The 27,914-nt window shown below is 36.0% G+C and overlaps 2 protein-coding genes across 8 annotated transcripts in view; one reads left to right on the top strand and one right to left on the bottom strand.

Moving 5' to 3' along the window:
* The window catches only part of Brf (Brf RNA polymerase III subunit), a 48,082-nt gene that overhangs the window by 8,196 nt on the left and 11,972 nt on the right, over nt 1–27,914 (top strand). The window lies entirely within an intron of this gene.
* Nucleotides 1,173–23,611, bottom strand: lute (BTB/POZ domain containing protein 3 lute). 5 transcript variants are annotated; one of them, XM_022064280.2, is made up of 7 exons: nt 23,315–23,610; nt 23,069–23,242; nt 15,777–16,046; nt 13,614–13,761; nt 12,477–12,693; nt 3,287–3,652; nt 1,173–3,143 (listed from the first exon to the last, which is right to left on the bottom strand). In XM_022064280.2, exons 1-7 carry the CDS (start codon nt 23,352–23,354, stop codon nt 2,670–2,672), a joined length of 1,689 nt encoding a protein of 562 aa, XP_021919972.1. In that variant the 5' UTR covers nt 23,355–23,610; the 3' UTR covers nt 1,173–2,669. The 5 variants fall into 5 exon arrangements, with proteins under 5 accessions (XP_021919972.1, XP_021919793.1, XP_021919880.1 ...); XM_022064101.2 differs by having other exon boundaries at nt 23,069–23,611; XM_022064188.2 differs by having other exon boundaries at nt 15,777–16,043; nt 23,069–23,611.

Raw genomic sequence — 27,914 nt, 5'->3', positions numbered from 1 at the left:
TTTTATTCAATTCAAAAAACTTATAAAACAATAATTTTGCCTTTTGTCTTATATGGCTGTGAAACATGATCTCTTACCTTGAAGGAAGAACATAGATTATAAGTGTTTGGAAACAAGGTGCTTAGGAACATATTTGGACCTAGGAAGGATGAAATAAGTGGAGAATTTAGAATATTACATAATGAGGAGCTAAGTGAATTGTACAGGTCACGTAGCACACTGAGGATAGTGAAATCTAGCAGGCTGGGAATGTAGCACGAATGAGGGAGGGCAAGGGGTGCATACAGAATTTTGGTCAGAAATCCTTCTGGAAAACGACCACTGGATAGACCAAGAAGGGGATTGGAGGATATTATCAAAATGGATCTTAGGGAGATGGGCTGTGAGGATGGTAAATGGATGGAGTTGGCTCAGGAGTGTGGCTGGTGGCAGGCTTTGGTGTTGTTGGACCTGCAGGTTCTGCTACCAGGGAGTTAATACCAATCTTGTGGAACCATAAAATGTACTGCAGTGGTGGTGAGCATGCTTTCAAACGTGTTTGATGTTGGTTATAAGATTATAATTCAAGTGCATTTCTTCCTACTTATAACTTACTTTGTGAAGCAAATTCTTAATTATAATCTACAAAAAGTGATAGCTGGATTAGAACATAGATGCAGGAACTAAGCCCCTCGTCTGAAATTGCAGACAGCTTCTCTCACCTTCATTTACTATTTCTTCACTAAGATTAACCAGAAATATATGTAGGTCTTCATGTAGCGTGTCCATTACTGTTGTCTGATTTTAACCAATTTGGAATGTATGGTCACTCTAGTAAAATTCCCAATATCATATTTCATGAAAATTTGTTAATTGAGCAGTTTTAAACTTAACTGTGTTTGCACCTAGAAAGTGGCATATTGCATTTTATACTCATACGTTTTTTGAAGGTACTTAAATAGGCATACTTTTTTATTACAATCTTGCCTGGATGTGGACTATAAGTTTTGTCTCGCATTATGAGCACATTACACGTCACATCCAAAGATGGGACTTGTTCCAACCTGTTCATGCTTACACAGATTTGATAAGTGTAGTCCATGATTTCATATTGACTGATGCATATTATATTCTTTCATTATGTAATCTTTGATACTAGGATAAGTATTTGGTATTCTGATAAACATAATTAATTTTTTAAAGATATAGAAGTGGTTTATTTATTTATCACTATTTTGATCATAAAGATCAGTACCCTTTAAAGACTTAGATACAATTATATGTTAACAGAAGTATGCATTTGATATTTCTGTACATTATCAATTCATAATTTTTCTATGAATGATAGTATAATCCTATATGACTTAGAGGAAATTAATTGGTGGGACTGTCCTTTTTCCCTAATCAAAGTAACTGCAATATTATTTATAAATATAAACAGCTCATTTACAATGATTACATTAAATCCCTACCGCGATGTTGATCTACATTTAAATACTAGCTCTTTATATGACATTATTCTGTCCTTGAAAAAATGTGCATAAAATTTATAATGGATACTTCCGATAGCTCATTGTTTTAAACATTAATTCTAAGGCAGATTAACTTGAATGCAAACCAAAATCATAGAACATTTCTGTTTATAAAGTAAGTCAAAACAGTTACAAATGGTTCCTTTCCAGTTACTTCAACCTTGCAGACTGAATTATATGTGTGTGTGTAGAATGCCTATCATAAGAACAAATTACATGAATTATAAAACTGTTATACTTAGGAATGAATTTATTCAAGCAAATATTTGAAATATTCTAAGGTGTTTCTCAAGTCTTTTTGGTCTGTTGAATAGTGTTTTGTACACTAAAGACATGTAATGAAAGACTGTGGACAAGTATCACCTGCGGACTAAATGCTGGTCCAGCACTACTAACACGTCTTGAATGTTTTAAATGAACAGGCATTTGCTTCAATACTAGAAAAAGTAGAATGAATGTACTTATAAATTTACAAAGGCATATATATATATATATATATATATATATATATATATATATATATATATATATATATATATATATATATATATGTAGATTTGTGATGAACACTTTCCCATATCAAGTTCTATACTTATCAACTATGGTGTAAACTTATTATTGAAACCAAATTTTTTTCAACTCATTATCTGACAGGTGGAATGTAGATGGTCAGTTCGTGTGTAAGATGGGCACAGAAAGTTTACAGAAATAATTGTGCGGTAGGGATTTATTGTACATTCCCAACAATCCAAGCTGAAAGCATCGCTCTTGCCAGCCGTTGCATTTTTTTAGTACCTGAATGGAGAATGATGTATTTTTGAAGTTTGAAAATTTCACAGATGAACTAATTGAAACTGTATGTACTGTATATAAAGTACTGATTCTGAAAGCAAAGATAGATGAAGACAGCAATGACAAATTTTCAAGTATTAATGGATAATGCAATGTATGTTTGTTTTCACTTTGGGTAGTTAGTGATGGAAACATGACAGCTGGATGACTATTATGAAAATTTCTGTATACCCTTTGTGCAAGACCTATAATCTGCATTTTCTTGGCCATCAGCATTGTTTTAAGTTATTTTTCATTTGGGAAGGAGTAGAACTATACAAACGGAAAAATAACTACATTCCAAAATATGTAGATGTTTAATGGAAATTAATGTTCATCTGAAGATGGAGAAGGGCCATAGAATATCAACTCAGGTATCTGTCCACCTTGGACTCCTGTCCCATTTGTGCTTTCAGATGAACACTGAAACTGGAAGGTTACACATCCAACAGTCACTTCGCTCATTCCTTCCTGACCAAAGTAGCTTAGTTCACTGCCATCTAAGATTGCTGTTGCAGTGTAGAAGGACTCTGGCTCTATTTGAATAGGATGTTCGAAGTACACATGGAAAGTATTGCTTGACCCGTCTGAAAAAAACTTAGTGTTGTTTTCTGCCATAACTCGACCCAGACGCTTCAGCTCGATCTTAACATTGTAATCAGCAGCACCTCCAGATGACCCGTACAATCCAAATCCCATCACAAAGATCCGTTTGTCAACGCTGAATTGAATACTATCACAGCGTCCCCGATAACGCCACTGATTGCTTCGATAAGCACATGACTGGAAACGATGGCAAACCTAAAAAGTATAAAAAAACATTAGTAAGTTCCTTCTGCAGAAAATTAGAGTATTCTTGCATGTGTTTAGGGCACAAAGAAAATGACAATCTTCTACAGATCATTAAGACTAAAATAACAGGTGGTAAAATGAAAGTTAAATACCTGAGGTTTAAGGCCAGCACGTGATTTGATGGGGTAACTGAGCTGAGGTTTGTTATGTGCTGTGAAGTGAAGGAAAATGTCAATTGTTTCTTGTAGTGTAAGAATCCCCAGTTGTGCAGCTCCATTAGCAAACTCTTCCAGACTCATAGTGGGTATGCGCACCAGGTACAGTGCACTACCCAGAACAATGCGCTTGTTCTGTGGAGTAGCTTCCAAATCTCGTCGTCCACATTCAGCAGCTGCCCAGTTTAGTGCTGCCTCAAACAGATGCATCTCTTTACAGTTGAGTGTCTCACGGGCCAGAACAGATTCCAGTGTATGGATGTCGATGTCCACAAAGCCCTCCGACCTCAAAGCCATTTCAGCCTTTGAAATACAAAAGAATTATGTTAGGAAAGAAAAGAAATATTGTCTTGAGACATTAGATTCTAGAAAATGCACTGTGGTGAGCTGTACAAGCAGTTTTAATTCTTTTTTGTAGTTGGGTTACAAAAATTTCAGTAGTAGTACTTTTGACATGGGTAAAAATATGAGAAGCACACATCTCATCACAGATACTAGACAAAACAGTATAATTATCAATTTGTGTAAGGATTTCACACGTAATACAGCTATAGCACCCTATTCTGCTGAATTTCAGACATCTTGTGACATGGCATTGTCTAGAGCTATCAGATATTAAAAGAAAATTCAATAATTTCAAAATAAGGCATAAAACATTCTATTAGTATTCTTTAGGGAATAAGATGAATAGCATAAGAATTCATACTGGCTCATTACAAGCAGAATATGAAATGGAATAAAATGGATGCAAGATGGTTGTGGTAATTATTTAGACTCATGGGCACTGCAAGCATTTCTTTTTACAAGGGGGCAGCCAGCTAAGGAAAGAGTCAAAAACCTGAGGCTGAATTTGATAAGGAAGATGTTAATTTTTGTATTAGGATATAAGAATAAAATTCCTTTTCAAAAATATTATAATTTTTTATATTAACATTTGGTATGTATCCTTTCTTTTCAGTTTTGAATTTTTTTTTTTACAAAAATCCACTGGGGAGGCAGATATCTGGCAGCTGCCCATGTTTAGACAAAGCTGAAATAATTATAATGGGAATAAAAGAAGTTGAGGGTTTTGCATTGATAAAAAAGAATTGAGGTGACATTCTGCTTCTGCCTGCCTCAAATACTGATGAACAGGAGTTGATTAGGAATGTAACAAGCAGTTAGGGTAGATCTCATAAATCCCACATTTGTACCGAAATGGTTTCCAGTCCTAAAAAATCTTGTGTTCTTAATGTAGCATTTTGGGTCTTGTAGATGGTCATAGGGTCAAATCCTACTTGAGTCAGAATTTGTTTATAAGTTGCAAGTTACAGACTTAATATTTTATTTCTGGGAAGAACCTGCTAATAAAATGCAGATTCTATGTTAAGTTCATGGGATATAACTCATCACTGTTGCCAGGTTTTCAGTTATAGATTTATAATTAGTATTCATAAATGTATGTAGGAATATTTGTAATTTATCTTTATATAAAATATATTCTTAGCTGCAATGGTCCATTAGTTAATGCTGTTAGACTGAAAACTAAATGACAGTTGTATGTGGCCATGATGTTTTATATTCTACAAGCTTGGGTTCATTCTGTCATAATTCTTTGGAAGAGATGGCAGACCTAGGCATGGATGGGAGGAAAATACTTAGGAAATAAGATGTAGAAAGGATTCAACTAACTTGGTCATGTGGCAGGGTAATGATTGGTTTCCATAAAAAGCATGGAATGTCTTGACTAGCTGAGTGACGACCACTTTCTCAGAAAGGACTCTGCTCTATGGAGTTAATTAATATCAAAACATAACTGCTTTCTTTGCAAAATCAGTCATATATGTACTGAAATGTAAGCAAATATGGTTTTAAAATATGCTGTAGAGTATTTCACAAATGTTACACAGAGAACATATTCAAGAGCAGATATCTCAGATGAGGTATGTGAAAAATTTTCAGTGAGGCTTATACAGAACCAAAAATGGTTTAATTTTTTTAAAGTAACTGTATAAATGAACATAACTGTAGTTGTAAAATACATATGTAAAGACCAAGTCATGTGCTACAGAGAGTGCACTTTATAGCAGAATATACATATATATATGTGGGGGATGGAGAAGAGAAGGATAACACAGTTTATGGATTACTGAATTTCCACCTGATAATTTTATTGGTTTCAAAATATCTAAAAGGAATACCTTTCATGCAATATGTGATGAAAAGAGATGTGAACTTGGGCTGCACTGGCCAGTTAAATATGGCAATTTACTTGGAAACCAAAATTAACATCCATATTTATCTCATTAACATTATGCCAGAATTTAAAAATTTCTAAAATTCATATGTATTAATCAGATTTTTGTTTTATGCCAAGTAGGAATTTTGCATGATAAATATTTACAAAATTCTAAAATTTTATTTTACAGTGCAAAATGCCTCCCCAAATCATCTTTCAGTCAATGTTCTGCACTTGGCAATCACTGCACTGAGGTGCATGCAACAAATCTAACAGCTGACATCCTTTACCCGTAGTTGGTGTCTCACTACTGGCCAGGAACTGAACTGAGGGAAGGGAAATTTAGTTTAGTTTAGAATGATTTGACTGACATGACCCTGCAGTTTCCTTGTCTAAATTTAGATGAAACAGGGATCATTTACAGATTCAAAGAAATGGGTTATTCAGATGGGGCATGAAATGCTAAGGTTGTTAAAACACCTTTGAAAAAAAGCAAGTTGAGTGTGCTGGAAACACTTCAACCATACAGGATCAAAAAACAGTTTTTGTTTGATTAAAATTGATTAATTGGACATATCATCTTAACTAGGTCTAAATTAAGCTTTAATTGCAGTCATCAAGGTAAATATATACAAATTAAATGAAAGAAAGGGAGGAATACTTAACCTCAGTAACATTTTTCAGTAACTAAAGGTGATTCCGTGCACAGAAACATGGTTTATTCTGTCATCTAGTGGGTGATATTTAATGTACGCTACGGTAGTAAACAATTTGCACATAACTTCCTGTGTTGAACATACTTGAAGGCCAAATGAAGAGGGTCAAAAACATTAGCAGAAATTACAAAGTAATAAGAACAAAACATATTTAGAATTGCAAGTTGTAAACAAATGTTACTTCAAGCAGGATTCAATCATATGACCATCTGTGCACACATGCCCAGCATGTTAGCCCACAAAAGAAATTACATTTCATTATCTGCATTAACTAAATATAATATTAATGGCATTATTTGTATAATTTCAGTTGAAATTGGGTTTGCTTTTAATCAAGATAATAAATGTTTTGTTTTCATATACTTTAACACAAAATAAATAGGTTAAGAGAAATACCAGCATATGTTGCATGTATTTCATTTACTGAATAAGTTTCTAATATGAGTATAAACACAAAACTGTGACATCCTCTTAAAGCGGCCCATCCACGTACGAGTCTGGCTTGCGAGTCCGGCTCGGCTCGGGTTCCATTGAGCCAAACTCGTTTGTGGGTGGGGTGTCACGAGCTGAGTCTGCTATGCATGTATGGTGAAATATATCCGAACCCGGCTCACGAGTCAAGCTCGCCAAGCCAGACTCGTATGTGGATGGCCCGCTCAAGATAAACAGTGCAACAGTATAGGAGAAAGACTAAAATCAAGTTCATTTAATTTTAGTGAAAGTAATAGTAGATGTTATTGTCTCATTAAAGCTATTCACAACAAGTAGGAGCATTCAGAATGTCAAGGTGCAGAACACACGTGGAAACCCTGCATACTCCAGTACAAATTGCACCTTTCCAATTTTGATATGCATTGTGGCACAGATGGGGATGCAGGATGCATACAGAATTTTGGTGGGAAAACATGTTGGAAGGTGACTACTTGTTAGACTGAAAAGGAAGTGGGAGAATAATATTAATCTTTACCATCATTGCGATATAATGTACATGAGATTCAGCTGGCCGTTTCACACAAGCATACCGCTAAACCATTAACCCCAGAGCTGAAGTCCAGCCAGCAGCCCCATAATATGGGGACTTTGATCCCAAATTCCCATATGATGAATGTGAATTTGGGGTTTAGGAATGGAGGCTGTAATGGGAGGTGGATGTAACTGAGTCAGAATTGTCCTGTGGGGACCTCTGCTGTTAGCAAAACTGAAACTGAAAATCACAAATACATGCATCATTTTATATTAAAACAAGGCCTCTTGAGCTCCTTATAACATATCATATAAACCAGTGGTATTTAATTTGTAGCTCTGCAAATGAACAATTAATAAACAAATATCTGCATTCCAGATATTATAAAGAAACGGAAATACTTAATTATTATGTTTTAATGTTTTTTTATTTTGGTATCATCTCAGCATTCAGCAGTGATGATAACACTGTATAAATCTTGTTTTGAATGTTCAGTGCATTTGAGAACAATCTTTATGTCTGCACTGTTTATGTTTTATATTAATTTCCTAAAGACACTCTTAACATTCAATAAGAAATTAAGGTATGGACTTGGGAATTATAAGTAAATGTGTGTACATGTAAATACCACACAAGAGAGAGGATATTTGTGTTTTACACATTCCATGGGATGTAACGACAGAAGGCATAATATTTATTTCTGTACAAATAATTCCTAACTGCTTACTCTGCATACTGATGTTCATTGCAGAACATGATATATTAAAATCTTTTCTGTGTCATATTGTACATCTGCATTTCTCTTTTTGTAAAATAAATAGTCTGAGTGCAGATTACAATAGTAAGAATAGGTGGGCCACAGCACAAATTTTATTACAGCACAGATCTTAAGTAGTTACTACGTATGAACATGCACATCCCTCTAAAAACAATCTGTTACCAGTGCGAATGAAAGGCAAATACTAAGCATAACGTCACTGTTCATTAGTATCCACGTAACAAATTATTTTTCACTGGTATGCCACCTTGTGTTACTTCGTATATCTGACAGGAAATCTCATTTCAAATTTTGCAATAAAATGCATTATAAGGAAATTGAATTAGCAGAATAAGGCAGCGCAATTACACATTAATGCATTTCCCAGTTAACCCTTACAATTATAACAATATGGAATAGATAACTCATTAATTTGGTAAATAAAATTGTTTGTAATAATTATGGTGATAACGTAAATACTCGAAGCTGTGTCTGTAACTGAGACCATCTAGATATGAAACAACGCCATGTACAGTGCAGAAAAAGTTATTTACACTACAGCACACTGACATATTAGACAAAGTGTCAATATTTTACATACTTGAACTGGACAAAGTTATAATTGGCTTTTACTTGATATGTATCATAAAACTTGGGATGTTCTTGGTAGGATTTGAGGTTTTCACAGCAGTGAGTCCGAAGATGGCTGTCTTCTGGGTTGCTGCGCCCTTCATCGGGGCAACCTCTGAAATGTTGGTAAACTTCTACCAGACTACACAGTGCAACAACCCAGAAGACAGCCATCGTTGGGATATAGAAAGAGTAAACTGGAAATTTACGTCTGAAGGAACATTAAGCAAAATTATAATAGATGTATAAAACAAGCATGGTCTACACCACATCTGAAAAATTTCTTGGTCCCTGCATGACTGACATATTAATAAATAGAAATGTTTTTGCACTACTCCAAACACATCTTTTAGTTCAGCACAGATGAAGATTCTCATGAGGTGAAACGATGTGGGTTATGCAATGATGGTATTAATATTACTACATAGCATTAACCTTTACTGTACGGGAATAGATTTAAACCCCTGCACAATGGGGTTGCTGGACAAACTTGACTCTGGGGTTAATGGTTTAGTGACATGCTACCCTGTGAGGAATTTGCAACATAGGGTCAATAAAGGTTAAATTCCTTTGAAATATTTATAATGGCGATGTAATTATTTCACTGTTATTATCATTATTGTTGACATGAAAATTACTTACAAAACAGTATAGGCTGTATCTCTTTATACTAATGAAAGAATATTATTATATAGCTTTTAAAGTAAAAGTTGGACCACATTTTTATTTTATAACTTTTATATGAGGGAGGATGCACTTCTGAAGGTTTACAAATATGGGAAATTTAAGTGGGGCTGTTTGTTTTACAGCAATGTCAGATTGTCAGTTTTCAGCTGCCTTATGCACAGAATTGAAAAAAATACAGAAGCATGATTACTCAGTTTCTTTTCAAGCCTAATATAAGTTTCAGGTATAAATTGTCACTTTACTTCAGTGTCTGAAGTAGAGTTTGAAGACTAATAGTGATAGTCTTTGTTCATCATCAAATCATATTAGTTTACTTCTGCCTTCTATGGAAGATTATTGTCAGTGGAATGTAATTAAAACGTTTTCACCAACAGGAAGTTATGTGCATGTACATTTTGTACCCCATTTTTCTTAATACCTGTTTGTTTATGGTTGTAAGTTTACTGGGAAAGATGAAGTTATGATTATGTGCAGCCTTCATTTTCAAGTTATGACATCACATACAGAATTTTAGAGACCCATATTTGATATTCATATGCACTTTAATCTTACAAAATCCACCTATTGACCTTAACACAATTGAGATGACACAGGTAAATTCAGGGAAGGAAAGAAAGTATATCAGATGACTCACTGAAAAGGGCTCACATATTAAGAATTTTACCACAGACTACTTCCATCTTCTTGTACAATCATAGCAAAGTCCACAAGGCTTGTGACAGTTCTATTCTTTCTTATTCACATAACAGCACCCAATTTTCAAAATACACCAACTTAGTCATCTCTGAAATTTATATTAAACTGCTTAAATTTAATTTTCATTAATTTATAATCAGTAAGCTGATGTGCCTCTAAACACACACACATTTTCCAGTATCTAACACCTTCTTTAAAAGGGACAGATATTTTAGTAGGATCGGTGCATAGATAGTGATAATTAAAGAAACTGAGATGTAACCCATATTTAGTTTAATAAAAAAACATTTACAGCCTTAAAATAAATTATTCTGGTTTCAAATGTAATGAAATTTAATTCACAAATGCCGAAATAAAAAGATTTAATTATAAATATGGCAGTGATAACACAATTACATTTAAAGCATGCCACCAGCACTGGCAAATAATGTAGTGTGAAGACACGAGCTATAGTTCTAAATTACAAAAGAAAGCAACACATGAAAGGAAATGTTATTTAACTGTGCGCGCACACGCACACAAACATTTATGACGACATTCTACCGAGTTCAGTAATGGCCAAAGTTTGATATGATGCGATGGCATATTTCTGCAACTTTATATAATAATTTGTAAGATGAAAGGGTTCATCACTGAATACAATCTTTATGAAAGTGGTATATTTTGGTAAACACACATGATTGTCAGCTGTCACTTCTCAATTTTTCACTCTTTGTACACATCTGACCACTACTGACTGAATTAAGTTGTGCAAGATATGTGTAGCATGATATACCATTTATACACTATGACTTGAAACACTGAAGTTAAAACACCTAACAGTCTAAGGATATGTTGTTTTTTTATGCGATAATTCACTGATTCAGTTTGTCATGAAGGTGTGAACAATCCCCCACAGAATAAATGCAATTAATCATAAACTGCAGCATGTCTGATGCCCACATGATTAGAAATAAACTGAATTCTTTTGGTATTATGTACACTTTCAAATATATTAAATTTGATTTATTTACTGATAAAACATTCTTAATCTAATATCCAATGCAGAAACAGAAACAATCCAAAGAAAAACTGACGCTTCTGGTACCGTTGTAAATTGTATACATATCAACATATACCATACATTAAAATCTAATAAATGGTTCATATTGAGTATTAATGAAGGAAATTTGTTTTTACAATTGAATGAATACAGTAATCTGTTTAGATTTCATTACATATGTAACATCTGATAAAGATGGCTGTCTTCTGTTATGTAGTACCATGTAGTCTGGTAGATATTGACAGATGTTTCAGCCCTGGTGATGGAGGCAGTAAGCCCCTCTGTAACAATGGTCAATATCTGCTAGACCAGTGGTATTCAACCTGGGGTGCGCGAAGACATCTTAGGGGGTACGTGAAATTTAAAAATATATATATATTATTTTATGATGAACACTCAATAATCAGTAATATAATTTATTTTTGATGTAGATTATATACTATGTATAACTTGAATTATACACTGACTTTGGGGGTACAAAGTTGAAGAGAAATTATATCCGGGGGGTATCCGAACAAAAAAGGTTGAATACCACTGTGCTAGACTACATGGTGCTACATCTCAGAAGACAGCAATCTTCTTACTCATCACTGTGTGAACCTCAGATCTCATCTGAAGTCTGCTGTTTGATAGTATTTTAATAAGGCGTGCCACTATTTTAGTTTCCCATTTAATACTAAAATGGATGTGTCCAGCAGGATAACATAATAGCATTAAAGTTAATCAACCATACTGAAGGCATGTGCGCAATGCCACCAAGGGTAAGGGAACACATAACAAGCTAAAGAATTAATTTGTTTTTAATTAGGCCATCCAGTAAATGGAAACATAATGCTAAGTTTCATTTATAGTACTTTGGGTTTTTGGAGTTTTCATTACCTTCTTTTAGGCTTATATAAATGTCACATTCCTCATTTAATCACCGAAGTATTAAACCATCATATCAATAAAGGAACCGATGCATACAAAAATGGCCAATTATCCAATTAGCTTAAACTGGATTCTGAACATCTTGGGTATACAAAATTGTGGGAACATTGTTACAAAATACATTTGCCCATGTTAAGTGTTTCTACTTTGCCCGAGGTTACGAATTTCATGTTATACAATCATCAATTAATCTTTTATAGCTTAACAATTTGGATGACTAGATAAGCTTGACAAGGCTCAGTAGAATATATGTTCTGTTTCACAGAGTTGGAAAATCATTTGATAATGTCAAAATGCATCAAATAAAGAAACATTTTTGCTACAAAAACAACAGGACTTGACTTTTGTACGCGTGATACGATAATCTGATAGGGATATGTTATGATGATATGATCCTCTCAGCTTCATTGCACTGAGGGCTCATCATATGATATGAATCTGAACTTGATTCAAGTTGTAAAGTGCTCAGCGACTGAGAGAGACGTACCTGGGCATCAATGACTTCCCAACATCTCTGCATTAACTCTGGTTCCTCAAATAATCTTGACTGACTCAACAAGAGGCAGGCATTTTTTGCAGTAAGACTTGTTTCCAAATAGTTGACACATGCCCTTGCCAAATGTGGAACTATGTACTTCTTCGCTACATATAGTGTAGCTAGCACAGTGTCAGCCTCAAGCTGAATTTCATCACAGTAAAGATATCTGTAAATAAAAATGTGAAATTACATCTTTGTATTTATCTTGCATTAAGGAAGGGTTGGGAAATTTCCAGGGGTTCACTTGCTCTGCAAATAAAAATATTATGTTGGTACCTACAATCTTACAATTTAATTATACTACAATTTTAAATAGAGATTATTTGGCTTTTAGCAGGCATGACTGATATATCTGGAAAATAAGACATAATTTAATTTTATGTTTAAATATAAATGTGAATTTAATACATACCAAAATTAGGTTTAACGTGTTATATTGCCTGGGATACAGGGTAATGCTCTTATAGTATATTACTTATCTAATATACTGATATGTAAATATATGACAAACAGTACATAATCTTTTACTTACACCTAGGTGTACCAGCTAACACTTCCTCAATATTAATTAATTAAACTTGTGAATCATATGCACCAGTTAGTACTAAAATCACATTTAAATTATATTTAATGCATCCATCTATCCTCTGCTCATTCTAATAAAACGTTACATAACTGGGGATATTTACATTATTTAAGTCTGCAATACTTTCTCTTTTTTGTAAATATGTAAACAAAGCACAAAAATTCACTAAAGTCCTCACATGTGATGGTGCATCATTTAATGGTTATGTTCAAAGGTTTTGTTTTAGGCCTGTATTTCAGTCAGCGAGTATTAACAATAAAATCTGTCATGAAAATTTCATCATGGACAGAATATGCAATATTAGGTCACAAATGTACACCTGGACTGTTTCTCACTCTGTGGTCTGTGAACTGATACTGTAACTTTCTGTTCAGATCCAGATAAAAAAGTAATCAAAGTCATTTCAGTAAGTTCAGAGATGATCTAGTGTATGTATAATCACTCTTTCCTGCAAAGGATGCATGAAAATCTGGCAACCTTATCCTTACAGAATTACTTACTTTAGAAGAGTAAGAAAAGCTGATGGTTCAACATCAGGGACCTCAACTTCTTCCTTGTTTTCTGCCAAACCACCATAGAACATGGCATAAAATACAGAGCTACCTGTAGCCAATACATATTTATGTGCTGGTATAGACTGAGTATGACCTGTAATAGGATGTTTCACATCAGTAATGAAACCAAACATTCAAGATGTTTTTTAAAATAAAATTAGTCAAACTGAGGGTCTATGTGGACTAAGAAAATGGTGGCCCTGTAATGGAGCAACAGATTTACCAATATTAATTACAGTATAGACCTAGAAAACTAATTTTTTATATTATATTATAATTTCTGTGGGTACTTGTGGGTTATCGGGACACATCAATTTAAAAACAGGTTAGGTTAGTTGTCATTTATTGAAATAAAATATAATAACTTTCAAGTATATGTCATTTATCCACACACATTAACCTAACCTAACCTATTTTTAAAGCGATGTGTCCTGATAACCCACAAGTACCTTTCTGTGTTATAAGTTATCTGTATTTTTTGAGGTTGCTAGTCAAAGCAAATTCATCCCTCGCTCTTTCATTGCCACATTTTACCACATGAAACATTAATCAAGGCATAATAGACTGATCCTATTAGAATATACAGTGTATTCCAGTTAATTTGGACACATCGGGACTGGAAAACTTTGACCCAATTAAGTGACTGCCCCAATTATGCGAAGTTCCACGTAAAGAGTTAAAAAGGTTTGTTCTTTAAGATCTGTCCGAAATGAGCGGCTGCCCCAATTAACCAGAATCTACCGTATTATAAATTCTATGTATCTATAGATGTGGTTGTTGTGCTTGCACTTTAACTGCAATAGTCATACAGCTATTCAAGAACAAGAAATATACCCCTCTCTATGGAACCTGAAAGTTCATTACCAGATTCAGAAAAGCCAGTCACTGTACCCTATCCTAAGCCAGATAAATCCATTCCTTACTCTCAAAACCTATGCCTTCAAGATACACCTAAAAATCCTCCCATCTAATGTAGGTCTTAAGTCATCTCTTCTCTTCTCTTCAGAATTTCCTGTCCACAATTTTGTATGCATTTCTCATCTAATGTAAAATGTCCAGCCCATTTCTTCCTCCTTGAATTGATCATCCTAATATTTGGTGGAGAGTATAATTTATTTATGAGATTTGAGGTTTTCATAATGTTGAAAATTTTGATTGTGGTCTTCTGGGTTATGATGCTATGTGGTACCATAGATCACTGTGGTCTCAAACCCTCAGTCAAGTTATTTCTTATAAGATGACAGCAAAATACTTTTGTATTAATTCTGAATACTCTATCCATATTTTATTATCCTAGCAATTCAGTTACACAGTTGTTTATTTTTAAAACATAAGTGATGGGGTCCGCAGTGGCCGCGCAGTCTGAGGCGTGGGTCTTGTGCCGCTTGGTCGCGGGGACTGTGGGTTTGAATCCCACTCAAGCCATGGATGTTTTCCTGTGTTGTGCTGTCCTGTAAATAGGTAGAGGCCTTGCGACAGGCCGATTCCTTGTCCAAGGAGTCCTACCGAATGTCCATAGATCAAGCTAACTAAAAGGTTGGGGACCCGTAAAGGGTACCGGAAAATGTACAAACATTGTTAAAACCAGAGAAAGAAGGAGAAACATAAGTGATTAAGTACCTTCCGTCATTAAAGAATTTTACAATGCAAGAGAAATATACTTTAGATCCTGAGGAAGTAGTGTGGAAGTAGAATGTGAACTGGATTGAAGTGGCTCAGGATAGGGACCAGTGGCTGGCCCTTGTGAACACAGTAATGAACCTTCAGGTTCCATCAGAGGTGGAAATTTCTTCATTATCTCAATGATTAATAGCTTATCATGTGCTTTATTCTATGGAACTGGTTGGTTGGAATATATTTTGTGGGACAGAATTTATTAAAAGCCACGTGTAAATGGTATAGGGATTTTATATTAGTATGAACATGAAACAATAAAGAAGTATGTAATCATATTAAATGCATGCCAAAGGGAAATCAGAAGTGTCTCTCATGCTTCCATATTAATTGTCTATTGTAATTTTATGCAATAGAATTTTCTTGAATATGTCCAGATAATACTAGTCTGTGAAAGAATTGTTCATAAAAATGACAAATACTTGAGATATGTACCTGGGCTTCCTACAACAAAGCGAATGTCGGCCATAAGTTCGTTATTGAACATTGCAGCATTCCTTTCTCTAACAGTAGGTTTAGAAGCTTGCCAGTTAGGGTCTATAGTAGATTGACCAGGACAAGTCAAACTGAAGGGTGTGCTTGTTAAGTTAGGAGACGCAAGTGGGGACGTGGGGGCACTAGCAGGTTGCGTGATCTGCATCGCCTCCCGTTGTGAGATGCTGTGAGGTGGAGACAGGGATAGACCACCACTGTTTGGAGTCTCTGCTGCAACATAGAAACAATGACAATGAAAATGCACATTTCTTATTAGTCTTCATTACTGAAATTACTTAGCACTACTAAACATTGTACAGATCTATAATATTAAACCTTTATAGTGTTACAGGTGCTTGTATTCCATTGGTTAAAGGTGGGGAAAATGGGATGTGTAGTTAAAGGTTGGCCTAAATAAACAAATGTTTGGTATGTTGAGTTTAGAACATTTTCCTCATATTTGCTTTTATATATTTCAAAATAACATTTGTGGAATGATGGGTATTTTATGGTTGTGCTCATAATATATGGAATGTAAATGGTAATTTACTATTTGCTGCCATGGCTCTTTTAACCCATTCAATACAGAACTTAGTCCAGTTTATTTACATTGTGATTCATATTAACAAGTGATGTTGTTAAAGCTTACAAATTTAATCTAATCATAGTGATTCCTGCACTGTAGGGGGAGAGTAGCTATACTTTGACATTTGTCTTGACATCTGCTAACAATTAAACACACAACAGTGATGGTCACCATGGGATTTAACCACATTTAGTTCTGATGTTTAGTTTAGTCTATTATACAAAGAAGAAATCACCTCTACACAGATGGAACACATGCAGAAATATGATTTTATGTATTTTACATCTGGAACTTAGTGTGCACAAGTCGCATACCACTGTCCTGACCTGGGTAATTCAGACATTATAGTCAGAGAATCATGCATGTATATGAGAGAAGACAATATTTACGTCCCGTTTACTTTAAGGTGAGTCTCGCCTAGGGGACACGTACAGCTGACAACCGTTATGAAACATGAACGCACTAAATGTATTATTGTGAATTAATAACATTAAGAAAATACGTTAATATTCGTACTTAATGGCAGTGAATGTGCAAATTTGTGTTATGTATCATGTAAACAGCACAGTGCAATTTAGAAAGCTGGGCAAAGTAAACTACATTTTAAAAATTGCTTACCATTCATCCAGGCATTGGTTTGGGAAACCGATATGCTATCCTGAAACCTCTTTATTGGTTTAGGAGCAATTTTTGAGTAAAGATTTGACATTGCCATTCTGTGGAAACACTATTTAACACAAATAACTCCACCAACAAACCAGTATTTTGATTATACGGCAGCCATTTTGAAAACTCGCCTAAAGTCGATAGAAAACATTTGACGCAAGACCGCGCAATTTAAATATCGGGTGTTCTCTTTGCAGTACAATCGATCTCGTGTAAGAGGATGATAATTTTATGATGTACCACGAAACTGATTTAACAGTTTTTAACAATGTATGAAACTAGTAAACAGTTGCAAACAATTCTTGTCACAACCAATACGAGTGCTGTCTTCTGGGTTGCTGCGCCGTGTAGTCCAGTAGGCCAGCCTGGTTGCTGCCATCATCAGGGCGATCGCTGATGATTGAGGCAGCAATCAAATCTGAAACGTTGTTAAACTACACGGCGCAACAACCCAGGAGACAGCCATCTTCATATTCGCTGCCGTGAAAACCTGAAGTCTCGCAACCAATACTACCAACACCCATACCCTTACCACTACTACTCTCACAGCCATTGCGAATAATAATAATAACAATAACTTGAATGATTTATTCCAAATTGGTAAATTCGTAAAGGCGGATAGTGGAAAATACCAGACACGTATGTGAGCATTTTATTTCGAATTAAATTGTCGTTTGCTATGTCATTGTCTCACAAATTTTGAACAGAAGATTGGTACTGGCCACGAACTCACTCTTATCGGTTTGAAAAGGATGCTCAGTAATAATTTCAAAAATATGTATTTGGGATTACGTATCTTACCACTTTAAATTGAACATTTTATTTCAAGTTTAGGCGACTAGCTTGTGCAAACAATTGTGGATTTAAAATTGTCTTAACATGAGCTTTGGAGGATTAATACTGCTTTCTGCAAAACAAAATTTTTGTGAAGCAAGTAATTAAATGCATTATTACCGAGTTCATTGTTCAGTGCATGACTTCTCACTATCAGAGTTTTAGTGTATTCGAAGTTCCGAACCTTGAAAATATTGATATAGGTATGTTTTTATTTGGTGATGACCAGTCTTACAGATGTATTCGCCAATGTATACGTTTAGGGATAACAATTTTTGTCGTTTTATTAGAGGCTTTATTGTTTATCTCATTTTAAAGTTTCGTAAATTCACCGAACTTCATTCTTGGGAAGTAAATTCTGACGAGTTTCTAAAGGATTGCGACAATAGCTGCTTTATTGTGGGAACACTTTGCTGGACATCGCCCATTGTTTGAGGTATAGGGCTTTTTTCATATACAGTGCCTCTCGTCTTGGAGCAGGCTTTTTGTCCTTTTACTTAGTCCATCTAGGCAGATGCCGGGATAGTACCTTAATATAGGCCGCGACCGTTTCCTTCAAATCCCTTCCAGTTCATTATTCTTATTTTCTCATCGGACGCTATATAGTCTTTTTTCTGAAACCGTCGTTAAATAAACCACAAAAAGCAAAAAAAATAAAAAAAAATAAAGGTTCAGCCAATCACTTGAAGACGTGAGTAGAACCAACTCCCATGACGTAGTATACCTCAGACAATGAACAATGTCCAACATAATGTTACTATAATAATATCCGATGTCTGCATACGTCACAGCAGTTGTGGCAGATACTAACGCCTGAAGGTTTACGTTTTCTCCGTCTTGCAACTGGCTCAATACTCGCGATTTCGTCAGATCACTCTAGCTACATTAACTAACAAGGAAGTAACCGAAGCGGTTTCTTGAACTTATCGTGTAACAAACTGGACAGTCATTACCAACTGTTTGAATGAAAGGGCAATGGTAGTGTACAGGTGAAGGACCCTAGGTAGGAAGTTTCGCATGGAAATTATTGTTATCCACACGCATGCTTCGTACACGGTTCTCCGTGTTACAAAACTTGTGTTCAACTGGTAACGCGAATAGTGTTTGTAATCTGAATTTGAGTACCATGCTTGTTTAGGTGGATTGTTTGTGACCGACAGTTTCGGTCACACAACTTGAAGGGAAAGTGGAAGGAGTTAAAAACGAACATGATTAATGGACTCATTAGAACTCTTTAAAATAGCCTTGACTTAAATGAAGATAGGTGATTTTCAGATAACAATCTTAGCACTCGGGGCAGAAATTAATTCTTGTTGAGGTTTCGAATCAGAATTTTACGTGGGGAATTGTTTCATGATCAGATACCCATGTTACCGCCTGCTATGGTCCAATAACTTCACTTGCTGAAGCATATTTTAACCTTTGCTTGAATTACGTTGTTTCATTTGATATGGTTGCAGCAATTGTTGTTCACTTGATTGCCCGGCTAACGTCAACGTCCTTGATGTAGCGTGAAGAACGTCTCTGGAATGTTAGTGTACTCCAAGGAGAAGACGTTCCCATTCGTGTTCTGGTCTACAGGGCTTACTGTGTATAGTGCAATAATGTCTGCAGTAGGTTACGACCTATTTCTGCGAATTCAAAAGTTCATATTTCACAGAATCAACACGCTCTATAACTATGCAAGGAGAGAGAAAACGCTTCTCGAAATGTCATCTTGCTAAGAGATTTTAAGGTAAATGACTTAGGAGTTTGTCCACATCTTTGCAACACTGCACAGTGAGTCCTTCATTTCGTTATTACTTTCTCTTAACCTTCATATCTAGGACTAGACCACACAAGTGTCGACATAGTGGAAGAATTAGACTGTCTAAAATAGTAATTGCAGCTAATCACAGTGGAACGCCATGAATCATGATCGTGGGTTCGAATCCCACTAGAGGCATGTCCATTTTCTTCTGTTATGCTGGTAGAAGAGTAGCAGTGGGTTGGTATCTCCGTCGTATACGGAGGCTTGTTAAAACGTCTGAGAGTGTGTGAAAAAGCTAGACATTCTCCATTCCAGGGATGGTCTTACGCCGTGAACCATTATGTTACGATATACGTAACCAAATTATCCTGCCCAGAACTGCAATATTGTGTTTTGACGCAGTTAGTTTCACACTGCTTCTTTCTGTTTCGATATACGCAATTAGTAGTTAGCTCTGCTTTGTTCTAGAGCAACTAATTATTCATGGATCTGACAATTTGGACTGTCCTCTTCTGAGTTATGACGCCGTGTATTCTTGTAGGGGGTTAGCAACGTTTCGGAGAAACGTATCACCTCGATCTTCCACACTGAAGATAGATGTAGTAGGTTCTTCTGAACTGTTGTAATCATCCGAAAACTACAGTATCGTAACCCAGAAGACCACATTCCACATAATCATGACTAGTTAGTGGGAAAATCCACGAGATACTTCAGTTTGTATTACCAGGATATATAACCTAATACTTGCCGAATAAAAGTTAGATGCATAACAGCTATGCTAACCTGCTCGATTTTCAAGGAGTTATTTCAGTTTTATGAAGGTAAATGAATTAGTAAAGTTACTGGTTTGGACGGGACGAACGGGAATCGATTCCCGGCAAGGAAAGGAATTTTTCTCTGCGCCGCCATGCTGATGTCGGTTCTGGGTTCATTCAACCACCTATCCACTGGGTACAAAGAGTTCTTTCCTCGGGGGCAAAGCGATCGAAGCTGTATGTAGAACCGTCTCTTACGTCTTCTTGGTTTGGCACTTAAACACCACAGAGACTACTATTTTTATAATATAAATTTTGCGATCGGAGGGGGACATATTCTAATACTTGAAGGTACTCATTCTGATAGGGTGTTTTTTGTGAACATCTGAACTGGAAGCCGTTGACCTCTGAGTGTGAAGTGAAGTATTCGATGACGCAATTCAAAATAAACAACTTAATTTGATAAAGTTGAAAGACAGGTTTTTGGTGGGCCTGTGTTGGTGTTTGCTTCCTTATTTATTTCGCATCCCTCCGATGTAGTTAGTGGCTTATCCGAGGCTAGTAGGAAAGATAAATTATCTCAGTAGGTCGCATGGAAACCGCGTGGAGCAGTTATCTATCAGATTGTAAAACACTGACCAGATTCGATTATGTGATGGCTCATCATGTAGTGTTTTATCTTTATTAATTACTTATTCATTGTCATCCTACCATTCTGAGTGTACTGTATTCGGAAACAGAGTTCCTGTGTTTTGAAAGCGAAGGTAAATATGCTTTCAGTTTCTTGGCTGGCTACAAAAATATTGTGGACATAAAACGAAATAAACAGTGTGCAGAGTAAATATTATTTCAGAACGTAGTCCCTAAAATCTTATTCTCAAACCTGAGAGGGAGGAAGGAGGCTTAATTACACAGAACACATGGTTTTTAGTTGTTTAATCTATGATTTAATACTGAGAGATCAGCGGCTACTTGGGTACTGGTTAAACTAGTTTTCCTTTTTTCGTTTTTCAATCTGTAATTAAAATTAACACTAAGTGAAAGGGAATATATAACATTAATGCTTTGTGCTGAATGAGCTCTTATAATTTAAACTTTAACGTGCAATGGCCAGGATTGTAAAATCGTCCTGTAATTCTGAAACATTGATGTCTTTTAAATGTTTAGCAGCTGTAAGAACTGCCATGACTTCTCAGTCTCAAACTTTGAAATAATTGGAACATGAATACGTAAAAGGATGACCATGTTTCTCTTTCTGTCTGCATGTTTAAATTCTGAGATAACGGATTTCGATTAAATTTGATACTGGTGGTTTACGTCAAAAGTTGTGTGATGAATCAGAAATTCACCCATTGATTTTCGGAATTACAGCGAAGTCTGGCGGGGTCTTAAACGATTTACTATTTTTGTCGCTTCACTCGTCTGTCGCGGAGTCTGGTGCTATTTGTAATGATTAACAGGTAGGACACTAATTTGTTTGCCGTAAAATGAACTGCAGAAGATTTTGATGCAAAATATTATCATTTTTGATAGACAAATGGTTGGGGAGTGTAGGTAAAATGGAATTATGAATGAATGAATGTACAGTTGTCCCGTTCTTATATACTGCACTAGGAAGACGTATGCGGGAACGTCACGCATCCATAACCTCGGCATTTCGTGGAAGTGAGTGCTTAGTTTCACGTTCACGACGCTTTATCCCCGAGAGAGTACCCGATACCCACCGGGTAGGAGGCCGGGTGGGCCCCAGAACCGGTCCGGACCCAGTAGCGAAGATATAAATCTCTGTCGGGAATCAAACTCCGGTTGCCATCGCACAGGCAGTCGCTTCTGCTGTCTGAACAAAGCCGGTTTATGTTCGTGTGTAAAATTCTGCTTAACAGGTATTGCACGGCTTACTCATCGCCAGAAGTCATCCATCTTCGGAATCACCGCCATGACAACCACAAATCCTACAATTTCATTTTTGTATTGATATGAATGCCCGTGCTTGCGTAAAAATCCCAACAGTTTAGCACTTTTAAAAACCAGTATTGTTACAATGAAAGAAAGATATTGTTCAGAATAACTGAAAAATGTATTTCCTATCCACAACCACATGCAAGTTAGCAATTTTAATCGGTTTTCTATTTTATGGTCCCAAGTGAAGTTGTTTTAAAACATTCCATCTTGCATGAGAGCTTCACGAACTACGTAACACGACTTGCTATGACCAAGATTGAGTCTTTCGGACATGTTGCACGAACCGATGAACGGGGGCTAAGCCACCTGTAAGGTCTTTCCATTACGCCAACACAAGGAAACGAGAACATTGAAGCCTCTAGCGGTAATAAAACTCGAGACCCCAGCTTGCATGCCTTAGACGGGCCAGCAGCGGCGTTGTCTCTCATTTTAAACGATGATCGTTAAATGATTTATAATATGATACTGCTTCATGCGCAAGCTTTATCTTTAGAACAAGAACGTCCTGATAAACGTTATCTCGTAACCTCAGCACTGCATATGAGTGAGTGGTCATATTCACGTGCTACAAGCATTACCCCCGAGAAACATCGGACGTCTCTAATTGTAGTGGCTGCAAAGCCAATCCAAAAGAAAAATACCCTTCAAAGGAAGTTAATCGTTGCGTTCTTGAATTAGTGGCATCACTGGGTTAACTAACCTGGTCTTCCGACTTGTCTCCACCGATACGATGTACTGAATGCCCAGTCTACAGCATCATTCTCGTTGTTTTCAAAACGAAAGTCTTCAAGAGCTGCATGTTCTTCGTCATCTTCTTGCAGGAGCTGATCCAGTATCCTCACGCTTCGATCAAAGGGGCCGTGAATTTTAGTCACTAAATCCACACACCTGTATATTAGAAACCACACATCTGCCTGAGTTATAACCCAGTGAAACAAGTACCTACCTATATACCTATGGAGACTAGCGTTTTTTTCTGGCAACATTGCGTTTGTTGGAAATTCCAGTCACAATTAAACACTCCTCTTTTGCGCTTATAAGTTGATAAAATCCACCATCACATTATTTGTTTCCGTAGAATGAAATTAACAGTTACAAACAAATCAAGTGCCTTGTTGGAACTGGAATCACAAAAACACGTTGTGTTAGTGTAAAGGGCAATTGCCTGTAATGTATCACTGTCAGCTGTCACTGTCACTTTCCGAAGTGTCATGTAACTGACCGATAGTGTAAGCGAGTCCACATCTTGTAGCATAAGTCACTGTACTGAACATTAGACGATGAAAAGTGCCTTGGTGCTTGGGTAGTGACCGAAAGAGAAAGATAGAGGTGATCTTTTCTGTCCGAGGTCGTTCTCTTGTAAGAATAACATGGAACAGTCACTGCTCTTTGTAATACGTGAGGTAAACTTCGTGGATGAAAAAAGTATTGTTACAAAATTGTAACAAAAGAACTTATATCTATAAGATAGTGTAGTTGCGTCATATTGTGATTTATTAAATTAAAATTAAATTATTTGGTTATTCCGTCAAATCACAATGTATTTAAAATAAGATAATTAAAATAATTAAAATATCATTCTGTGTTCCATATCGAATAATCGATTTACAATTGGAACAGTTACAACATGTTTCGGTTTTATTAAACCATCATCAATATTTTAATTATTTTAATTATCTTATTTTAAATACATTGTGATTTGACGGAATAACCAAATAATTTAAGAACTTATATCATTAAGCCAAGTTGAAAACGTGACGTGAGTGGTCAGATGACATATCTTTAAATTCTTGATTTAAATTAGCTCATTTTTATAAGGTTCTTCTTATATTTGTTATGCTTACTGATGATGACATATGGTTTATAGCAATTTCAAAATAAAGAACGAGAAATGGACTACGTGGTACCAGAACTACGAATAATAAGTTTATTTGCATCTTTATTTAACGTTGCTTTCTCACCCAGTTATAGTTGTACAGGAGTGTGATTGTGAATTGTGAGTTAGGAAGGATGCGGATGCAAGGGATGATGTCCGGGTTTGAGACGAGGTTCGAACATCTCCGTAATGGGCAGAGGAATTCCTCTAAATACTTCAAGTTAGGATTGTTGTACTCCGGACTCAGAATGGAATCATGAACCTTCAGAATATGAAGGCGAGTGCTAACTAATCAATTAATTATGCTCTTTTATTAAGATTTTTCACTAGTTCAGACTACCCCTTCCTCCATTGTTCCGAATCAGCAAGGTTTTAATGTAGTATGATTTAGTTTCGAAGCATGCTCAGTATGTGAACATAAAGATCAGTATGATACACAAAATAAAATATATAATCCACAATAAAATAGGCCCTACTTGATTCCGCTGTTCTTCTGTGTGACCCTTGAGTTACATACACTTGTTTTGTCATTTTCTTCATTAAAATAAACTAATGTTGCAACAGGTTTTGCATTACGAAATAAGCAGAGACAAGTTTCATAGTTCGTCACCTTGCAATATCTTTGTGGGTGTCCCGCGGCAGATTTGTTACGAAACGCATAGAACAGAAACTCAGTGTAAGGACGTGTTAAGTAACAACACCTACCTACACAGAGCAATAGGTAATGCCCTCTTCTGTTACAGTATTGCATCTGATTCTTATGAATTGTGTGTGCAAAATGTGTAATTGACAGGACGAACACCTTGCTTGTAGGCATGTTATAAAAATGATTGTTGTTTTTTGGCAGGAAACGACAAGAAAAGATTCTGAATTGCAAGCGTTTCCCGAATTTAATTTGTTCTTAACTTATTTATGAATGCATTTTGATTTGTTGCTGCTGTCTCACTCAAACATTTGAACATTGCCACATTTTCGAAGGATGTCACGACTTTACTGACGAGACGTGAGCATGTAAGGCTATTTACATTTCTCTAGACCAGCCAATCTTAACTTGCATGTAGCGTCGTTTCATAACTAATTTTGCCATTAATAGTAATAAATTGCCTGCCATATAGGACATATAGTTTGTGCCACATTGCAGTGATTCATTAGTTATGGTCAGCAGTCCTAAATGTCTTGTGCGATCTCCGTGTGCTACCGATTTATGGCCTCCAGAATCGATCTTAACGTTGTGACTAAGAGGAACATTTTACCCTTTCACTAATAGAACAGCGTGTTCCTGTTTATGCTATAATCATGCTAATCTTTATATAATTACAATTTTTACATACAGAGTTGTTTATATTTTTCTTCTGGTCACGAAGTTAGGCCAGTAAATTACTTGTATGATCTAAAGCTTTCAAGACAACTGACTGACATTAAAAGTCTTCTCGGTCTATCAGCCGTGTCAGGGGTTAAAATTCACAGACGCTTGAGGGACCATCTCTGTCCCCATAATCAGGACCTTGATTATAGACATGGCCCTGAAATGTCGGTGACCTTTAACCAACTTGCACGGCCGATAGACGGAGGTGATTGTATCAATAATTGACCTGTTTCAGCCTCAATTTATATCCATCTAGTAATTGCTTAAATGGCCTTCTTTGACTTCTCTTCCGATGGATTTTTATAGACGAAGATATTTATTCTTTTTTGAATGAAAGTAGTAGGAAACATGTGTTGCCGAAGTACTTATCAGTTCTTTGCATAAAATCATTGCTATCGGCATGTAAATTATATTCAGAATTGTTTCTATGTGTCTATACGACCTGGAGAAAGATGGCGAAATCGTGTTCGAAACCGTTACAAAAGTTTCTTTTTAAATGCAGATTGAACAAACAAGTTGGAAAGTAAATACCAGTACCTCGCAACCACAGGCTTGTCCAACATATTCTGTAGGACTCCGCAGATGAGATCATCAATAAAGTTCGTGGTATGATACTTGTTTCTACGCTGGACATTTTTCTAGTCAGTATCTTGTTGACGCTGGAATGATACCTTGGGTTACATACAGTATTGGGAATTTATTGACTAGCTGACCGTCTTTTAGCGTCTGAAGAGCTCTGTTCTACGGGATTTGTTGATATCGTTTTAGTTCCAGGACAGAAACCGCATACAGTAATACAAAGTACCGTTGATATGTGTCACATACATGGAGGTGTGCAGACCCCAGACTTCCTATCTGAACATGCGAAGACACTTCCTGGTCAGAAAAGCAAATTTAACAGTACCAAGTGTGATTGTCAACCTGTGGAGGCCCGACAATAGAATCTCATGTCATTTTGACAGGTGATTTTTGTGAATTTATTAATTTCCTGTAGTCTCAATTTGTCAAACTGCATGCAAAGCAAAATTCGTAACAAAACCCTACTAAAATTAAACAGTACAAGTAGACATATTGTATGAAGTTGAAGTAAAATATAATTGATCTGTTGTTTCAATGACCTGTCAAGAGATATAAAACACTTTACACAAAATCCTCCTTCGAAAAATAGAGTGCAGTAATTATCTCATTGAACGTTTGTCTGCATTGTTTTTGTGTCTGGCGTATATGTAACGAGATACGAAAACACTTGTATCTTTTAGTTTGTTTTAAGGGCGCAATTGACACTGTAATATTCGAAAATGAACAGGTTTTTTAAATGCAAATTGAATTTGGTGTTATTCATTGTGTATTCACACATCGGTCCCTTGTATTTACCTTGATTTTTCTGTTTCATAGGCAAGAGAAAAACTAGTCTTTAAATCACAGGGACCTTGCGATTTTAGATCAAGGTGAGTTCGTTGCTGATCGAGAATTCGCTCAACACACTTATCTTTCTTATATGAAATGTAATACATTGTAGACCCTCGACCCTCGTCTATTTTTCGTTAGCCATGTATTTGGGTCGCGTTGTCCTTCAGTCATTTGGGACATCGTGTTGTCTGGTAAACCTTCACTTATTACCTCGTTAAAGTGACCTTCCTGTTTGAACATCTTCATAGTTCTTCACTGTCTCATTTCTTCAGGAGACTGCATTATATTGTAGTGGTATCATTCTCTGCTTTAATTACGGAGGCGCCCCGTTCGAATCTCTACCGAGCTACTGACTACGGTTCATATCTTTTAGGCGAAATGAACAAATACCGTCTGTTTCAAAATTCTTGTCATTCGCAATAGGTTTATATTCGCATCTCATTCAGTGATATATCTGCAGATTAAACTCCGTCCTTGGATACAAGAATAAAGTAACAAGGAGCCTTTGTTTTACTAAAGTTGAATTTGAGCCTGTTCTTTTCTTTCCATTTAAATGAAATGCAGTGTATTTATTAGCAATACGAAACATTGAAAGTAGTATATTTTTCGTAAACTGTGAGCAGTGTTGTGTACCACCAGTGTCTTTATTAAGTACATTCTTCAGTTGTCGGCCGTGGTCTTCTGGGTTTTAACACTGTGTAGTCTTCTAGGTGGTTAACAAAGTTTAGGAGTAACGTATCGCGTCTATATTCAAGAACAGAATTTTATTTTGTGCATAATCTCCTAAATTTCTAGAGGGGAATGCCTCATATGTTATTTTAGAAAGGGAACCCCCACTTATTCATACGCTTCGCCCCCAGCACACCTACCATTCCCTGTAGAAAGAGAAGTTTA

The sequence above is a fragment of the Zootermopsis nevadensis genome, unplaced genomic scaffold (genome assembly GCF_977971745.1).
Source record: "Zootermopsis nevadensis isolate Lab colony 2312 unplaced genomic scaffold, Znev_1.0 Znev_ptg000029l, whole genome shotgun sequence".
Lineage (NCBI taxonomy): Eukaryota > Metazoa > Arthropoda > Insecta > Blattodea > Termopsidae > Zootermopsis > Zootermopsis nevadensis.
This window is presented reverse-complemented; position numbering and strand designations above follow the sequence as displayed.